This window comes from Nicotiana tomentosiformis, chromosome 12, assembly GCF_000390325.3.
Source record: "Nicotiana tomentosiformis chromosome 12, ASM39032v3, whole genome shotgun sequence".
NCBI lineage: Eukaryota > Viridiplantae > Streptophyta > Magnoliopsida > Solanales > Solanaceae > Nicotiana > Nicotiana tomentosiformis.
In genome coordinates, this window is record NC_090823.1 from 98545611 (window position 1) to 98553872 (window position 8262).

General features: G+C 33.2%; 1 protein-coding gene across 1 annotated transcript; it reads left to right on the top strand.

Moving 5' to 3' along the window:
• The first annotated feature begins 3058 nt into the window (after positions 1–3058).
• On the top strand, positions 3059–3669 carry LOC138903101 (uncharacterized). Its single transcript, XM_070191015.1, has 2 exons — positions 3059–3357; positions 3429–3669. The coding sequence occupies exons 1-2, from the start codon at positions 3059–3061 to the stop codon at positions 3667–3669; spliced, it is 540 nt and encodes a 179-aa protein (XP_070047116.1).
• Positions 3670–8262: the final 4593 nt, after the last annotated feature.

Below are 8262 nucleotides of genomic sequence, written 5' to 3' on the forward strand. Positions count from 1 at the left end.
AGTTTTATAGTTCATAAATGTTAGTAACTCAAATAAATCCTAAACCAATATAAAATCAATACTAATGCTAATAAAAGACATTCAATTCAATTGTACTATGAATGAAAATAGTGTTGGATATCTATTTTTTTTAGTTTTTTTGTGGTTTAGATAAAATGCATAACTTATTTTTCTTTTAGTGTTTAGTCATTAAATAATAGTACTTATTAGTCGTACTTATTTTAACAACTTATTAGTAATTTTAAATTATGTTTATTTTTATTATGACTTATTAATAATACTTATTTTATGTGATTTTATTATCTTTATTGTTGAATATTTTAGTACAACGTCATGACTCATCTCATATTTATGTTATTTTATTGAAAAACACCTTATATAGTTCTATCTTACTAGGATTAAAGAAATATTTGGAGCACAAATTCTATATTTTGTGCTATGAAGATTTTATGAAAAAAAACACGAAAACTTGAGAAAAACCGAGATTAAAAAACCCGACTTTTATTGGATTGGTCTTTAGATTTAATAACCCGATATAGTTGGTTTGGTTTGGTAATTAAAAAATCCAAACCAACCCAACCTATGTACACCCCTAACCAAAATAATATAAACAAAATTTTAAAATCCATTGACTCATTCAAGAACCAAATTGGAAATCTTTGGTACTCTTTTATATTCAACAAAAACCAGTTATGATCCTTTAGAGAATTAAAGTAGCAAAGTCCTTGCAGCAACATTGCTATCCTACAAATTTAGGAATTAAATGAAGCTCGTAAAAACATTGTGTTTACCCAAATGCTTTCCAAATTCCGAACAATTTAATATTGAAGCTAACAAAAAACTCTTATATAGAGTTGTGACTAACAGTGAAACACCTTCTTTTAATTGTTTTTTTTTTTTTTTGGTTTTTATTGTCCTTTAAAGAAAGTTTTAAAGAAGATGAAATTCGATCAATATAAACTGCTCTTTTATTCTACACTACTACAGCGGTAGTTGGGCATGTACGAAGATGCTCCAGTACCCCTTTAAAAGACTACTATTACATTTTCAGTTTCATATAAAAACAACACAACGAAAAATGTTCCGCATTTGTTTAATTAAGGAATGTTTAAATTTGTTTTTGGGGTCCTCCCTACCTGACCACGACCATGTGCGAAGATGCCCTCTCTTTTATTTTCTTTAACATTCCTCAGCTAGCTCGATCTATTATTTACTTATAGCCTCCCTACTCAACTTTTGGTTGAATCTTTCATCTCAATTATGATTGGTTCACAGCACTCTCTTCTCTCTCCCTCTCCTTTCTTTAATTTTCTTATTCGTCAAATTCAGCACTTTAAATTAAATTGTTCATGGTAAAAGACGTTTCTACCTATGAGATGTGCTTCGAATTTCCATTACATACAATTTTGGCGTATGCAAAGCGGCAGGTGCAGTTCCACATGTCTAGAAAACTCGAAACTATATTTCTTGCTAATCTGGTCCAAAGCAAGGATTAGACACAAGAACAGAACAAAATCCATATAAATCTTTGTGTAAACAGGTTCTCACATGATTTTCGGATAAAAATACAAACAAAGATTTGCATTATGAAAATCATGCATGCAGTGTTTCAGTACTCAGACCTAACTAATGATTTAAGGTGCTGTTCTAATTGGAGTACTGTCCAAAAACTTTATATATATATAGATGTTGATTGAACAGCACTCATAACTCAATCATCGTTGGATATTGTGATCTTTGACTACAAGATTTCGTTTGTAGAAACCACATGTTATTCTCTCTAATGGAGTAAAGAGTCTTTTAATTTTGCTCGAATGCAGCATCTGGTTGCTTGATCAGCAGGGCTATCTGAGTTATGTCTCAAGATTTTGGGAAGCATCATGTAATTCTTTGTCGACTAGTAAGGTGTGCTTTAGTGGTGGCACACAAATTACACAATTACCACAATCATTAGGCTCGAGGTTGAGTCACATGAAGTGTAAGTGGTAATGCTGTAGAAACTTACCCATATCTAATATATTTATATCAAACTAATAAATACAAAATATTTAATTTTCATGCGGTTGTTTTCATTTCCTCTTAAGTGATAGTATGTATTTTCAGTTTAATTATTAATTGCTAAAGTTAAATTATTTTAATAATGTAAATACCAGAGTTCCGATAAGAATCATGTAGTAGAAAGACTATCTATCTTACCGGGTGGAGGAGGCATAAGTAAAAGTATTCCTTTGTCTTTTAAGTTAATAACTAACTAAACTAGATTAATGAATTACCACTAGATGCAAGCTCAGTAGTTATGTAATTAATATTAAGTTTTGGTTAATTCGGAAAATCAAAATTATAAAAAAGAGATATTTTTCTTTTCAAATTAAATAAAATTGCTTAATATTTAAATAGAAATGCATAGCAGTACCTGTAGGCTATACAAAAACGTCATTTTTCTTCCTTGTAATTATTTGAAAGTCATTTTATCGTCAAATGGAGACTTAATTTTAAAAAAAAGGGGTATTGAATATAATAACAAGAATGGAAAGGAAAACAATTAGTCTAGGAGCTCAACTCATAGCCTCATAGGTTCAAGAAGTTAGTTACAGTCGGTTAAAAGTTAGTTAAGTTAGTTACGAGTCATTTATATGGTTATGACTTATGGAGATTTTATTCTTAGAGAAACATGAGATAATCTGCTCTATATAAACTTGTAGATGCTTACAGAAATGATCAATGAAGAAAAATTCTTCTCTTAGTTCATTCTCTTCTCTGCTCTTCATACTCTCTTCTTCTTCTTCTTCTTCTCCTCAAATTAATGAATTCTTCTATTTGTGATCTTCATTTCTTCTTGTTAATTGCTTCTAATCACATTGTTCTTATGATGTACATTTGAATTTTTTCATGGTATCAGAGCCGTAAAATTCAATCACTTTAGCGAATCAAAAGTTCTTGTTCTTGTCAATATCTGTCAACAAAATCTTTCTTCGAATCTTGAAGAAGTTTGAGAATATGTATTTTGGTAATCTGTATTGAAACAAGCTTTGTTGGTTAATTGCAATCGTCTGAAGATATGACAATCAACAATTCTGAGAATCTAGGAACTACGACTGGTACTTCACCATCTGTTATTCAAGTTGATGCAAATGGAACTCAATATGCACCCGGGGCCATACTAGTCATGGATCATAATCATCCTCTATATCTACACTCGACTGATATAAGTGGCATTTCTCTCATCTCCTTACAATTAACTGGCTCTAAGAATTATTTTTTATGGAGCAAATACATGAGAATAGCCCTGCTAGGAAGAAACAAGTTGGGATTTGTTGATGGCTCTTGGAAGAAAGAAAATTTTAGAGAAGAATTCTGGTACCAGTGGGAGAGGTGTAATGCTATAGTCCAATCTTGGATAATGAACATTGTGTCTAGTAATTTGTTAGGGGAATGGTGTATGCAGATAGTGATCAAGATGTTTGGGAAGATCTGAAAGAAAGATTCAATAAGGTTGATGGATCAAGATCATTTAGCCTACATCAAGAAATTATAAGACTAACTCAAGGAACAACATCTGTGGAAACTTACTTCACAAAGTTGAAAGAGCTTTGGGTTGAATTAGAGGCACTTGTGCCACTACTAAGCTGCAAACGTGATAAATCAAGGGAGTTTGTAGCCTATCTTTAAAGACATAAATTATATCAGTTTCTAATGAGGTTGAATGATAACTATCTACAAGCTAGGAGTCAGATACTTCTAATGACACCACTACCCTCAGTAAACCAAGCTTATGTTATGATAATCAGTGATGAGTCACAAAAGGCTATGGGAAAAATCTCCAGCTCAATTGGTCTATTAGGTGATATGCCTACTGTTAATACTACTGTTATGTACTCTAAGATAGGATATCAAGGTCAGAAGATCAGGAAAACCAATAACCTGTATTGTGATCACTGCAAGATAAGAAATCACACTAGAGAAAACTGTTATAAACTGAAAGGATATCCTCAAGAATCCAAATTCAAAAGAAAGGGAGGACAAGGTGGTTCATCTGCTGCCTACAATGTGTTCTCAGAAGAAGCCAGTAATCAGTTGACACAGGTTGATATTCAAGGGAACAATAAAGACAACAGAGTATACTATATAGACACATCTGCATAAATGGTTCAAATGAATCAGCTCCCAAGACAGATAACCCAGACTGGAGCATGTGCTTTTATTCAGTCTCAATATGAACAAATTGTGCAACTACTTAATGCAAAGTCAGCACTAAAGTACAAATTTTCATATTGCTTCCTCAGCCAATATAATAGGTAAAGAACCAGGTATTAGCAGCAGTAAGGCAATGCTAGTGTCAAAAATCCTTAGAGACTGGATTATTGACACTGGTGCCACAAACCATATGGTTCTGATATAAGTATGCTAAACAAAGAATTTCTATTAAAAATACAAATTCAAAAAATGTGCAATTGCCAAATGGTGATGTATCACAAGTAACACACATTGGCTCTAGCACAATTTCTGATAACAGTACTCTAGCTAATGTATTTCTATCGCCTCAGTTCAAGTATAACTTATGTCAGTCTCACAGGCAATAAAATAATTAAACTTTGTAGCTATCTTTTATCCAAACTTTTGTGTGTTTTAAGATCTTTGTAGTGGCAAGGTGAAGGAAATTGGTAAGGAGAGTGAAGGCTTATACCTGCTATTAAACAAGTCTACAAGAAAACTTGGAGAAACCAGTCTAAAAGTGCATCAAGTTACTACTGTTAGTGATGATGAAATAAACTGTGGCATATGAGATTTGGCCATGTATCTAGTGCTACCTTAAATAAAATACTACCTGCTAATAATGAGGTTATAACAGAAACTATTAGGAAGTGTAGTATATGTCCATATGCTAAACAATGTAGACTATCATTCCCTACTAGCTCAAGTAAAAGTTTTGCTAAATTTGATCTTGTTCATACAGATGTATGGGGACCTTACAAAGTTCAAACCTTTGATAAAAACAAACACTTTCTAACTATAATAGATTATTTCACTAGAATGACATGGGTCTATTTGTTAAAACTAAAATCAGATGTCAGTATTGTTATTCCATTCTTCCTAAAATATGTTCAAACTCAGTTTAATGTCATGGTTAAAGTTGTTAGATCTGACAATGGTATTGAATTCCTAAATAATGCATGTAACAATATATTCAAATTAGGTATAATACATCAAAGGTCATGTGCCTATACACCTCAGCAAAATGACATAGCAGAAAGAAAATATAGACACATTCTAAAAATAACAAGAGCAGTCAGGTTTCAGGCAAATATTCCTCTAAAATTATGGGGACATTGTGTTCAAACTGTTGTGTATTTGATTAATAGGTTGCCTTCATCTGTGATTAAAGTATCTCCATATGAAGAGATGTATAACAGAAAACCTTCACTCAATCACCTAAGAGTAATAAGATGCCTATGCTATGCCAAGAATCTTGTTGAAACTGATAAATTGCAACCAAGAACAAGGACTGTTGTACTGATGGGATACTCAGAGGTACAAAAGGGTTATACTTTATATGATCTTAATAACAAATATTTTTTTGTCAGCAGGAATATTAGTTTCAGGGAAGATGATTTTCCATTCAAATGGAGTACTACTGAGATTTCAATATTCACCAACACAATGACTGAGATGGTTTCTGCAGATGAACACAACCTACCAAATTTGGAACTATAAGAGTGTTATGACAGAAGAGTGAATGAAAATAATGAGATAGCACAACATGATGCAACACAACAACCATCAGCTATCACCTATCAGTCCATCATTGCCTCCAGCTCAAATCAATCCAGAAATACAATCCATTATAAACACACCTCGGATCAATATAAACACACAACCTCTGATACAAACCACCATAGCACAAATAACTCAACCATTGCTCACTCAGCCTACGACAAGATCAAAACCAAGATCTAAACCCATTAGGAAGTTAACAAGAACTTCAAATCCACCTACATGGAGAAAAGACTGCATATCTCTTAGTCTACATAACAGTACCATTTATCCAATTTCAGACTTCATCTCCTATGACAAAATCTCACCAAAATACAGTGCTTTTCTATCAGCCTTATCATCTATTACAGAACCTCATTCTTATGTTGAAGCAGCTCAAGATCCAAACTGTATTGAAGCAATGCAGTCAGAGATCAATGCACTACAAGAGAACAACACATGGGAGATTGTAATCTTGCCAAAAGGGAAGAAACCAATTGGTTGCAAATGGATATACAAGATTAAGTATAAAGCAACAGGTGAAGTAGAAAGGCTCAAGGCAAGACTTTTAGCAAAAGGCTACAGTCAACAAGAAGGCATAGATTACCAGGAGACATTTTCTCCTATAGTCAAGATGGTGACAGTGAGATCAATCCTATCTATAGCAGCTTCAAGAGGTTGGCATATACACCAAACGGATATGTATAATGCATTCTTACAAGGAGATCTCACTTATGAAATATAGATGGAATTACCACAGGGATTTCAGAGTCAGAGGGAGACTAAAGTGTGTAGACTAATTAAATCCCACTATGGATTAAAATAAGGACCAAGGAAGTGGAATGCAAAATTGACAGAAGCTTTGTTGAGTTTCCAGTTTACTCAGAGCCAATTTGATCGTTATGTATTCATCAAGAGGACAGACAAAATCACCACAGTGGTTTTAATCTATGTTGATGACATGTTGATAACATGTGATAAGATAGATCTTATAGGGGACACCAAGAGTGCACTACAAAAAGTATTTAAGATGAAGGACTTGGGAGAATTAGAATACATTCTAGAGATTGAATTTTCAAGATCAGATAAAGAAATCCTAATGTATCAAAGAAAATATGCATTAGAATTAGTCTCTGAACTTGGACTCTCAGCTGCAAAACCAACAGGTACACCTATGGACAACAATCTGAAACTTACAACTAGGGAATATGATGAATACTTCTCAACTGCTTCACTCACAGAAGATGAAGTCCTAACTAATCGAGGACCATACCAAAGGCTTATTGGAAAGTTACTATATCTCACAGTCACAAGGCCAGACATAGCCTTCAGTATTCAGAACTTAAGCCATTTTTTGCAACAATCAAAAAGGTCGCACATAAAAGCAGCTCAAAGAATAGTTAAATCTATAAAAAATGAGCCTGGCCTAGGTGTGCTTATGTCAAATAAACCACATGATAAACTTACATAATTTTGTGATGCTGATTGGGCAGCATGCCCTCAAACAAGTAAGTCTAACACAGGTTTTCTAGTGAAGATTGGAGATTCAACAATGTCGTGGAAATGAAAGAAACAGACTACAATCTCAAGAAGCTCTGCTGAATCTGAGTATAGAAGCATGGCTTCAGTAGTAGCAGACTTGACATGGCTATTAGGAATGCTCAAAGAAATTGGTCTCAAGTTTGATCTCCTAGTAACTATTTACAGTGACAACAAAGCTGCAATTCAAACAACAACTAATCCAGTTTTCCACGAAAGAATAAAACATATTGAGATAGACTGTCATTTTATAAGAGAGAAGATACAACAGGGACTTGTGAGGACTGAATATATTAATACCAACGAGCAGCCAACTGACATTCTTACAAAGGGGCTAAACAAAGTTCAACACCTGCACTTAAGGTCCAAGCTAGGGTTACTTAATATATTTACTCCACCTAGCTTGAGGGGGAGTATTGAATATAATGACAAGAATGGGAAGGAAAACAGTTAGTCTAGTAGCTCAGCTCATAGGTTTAAGAAGTTAGTTACAGTCGGTTAAAAGTTAGTTACGAGTCAGTTATATGGTTATGACTTGTGGAGATTTTATTCTTAGAGAAGCAGGAGATAATCTGCTTCTATATAAACATGTAGATGCATACAGAAATGATTAATGAAGAAAAATTCTTCCCTTAGTTCATTCTCTTCTCTGCTCTTCATACTCTCTCTTCTTCTTCTTCTTCACTTCATCTCCTCAAACTACTGAATTCTTCTATCTATGATCTTCATTTCTTCTTATTAATTACTTCTAATACTGTTCTTATAATGTACATTTGAATTTCTTCAAGAGGACTATGATTAAATTCTGAAAGTACTTTGTATTTATGCTTAACATGCTGTTTGTAATGCACATGCCCTTCAGTTTGCTACTAAGAGGATTCATTACCTAAATTTTATGTTAATTACTTAATTAATTCAGTTATTGTTTACCCTGAAAATCGGATAATAATTAAATATGTAAGTGGTTTTAAG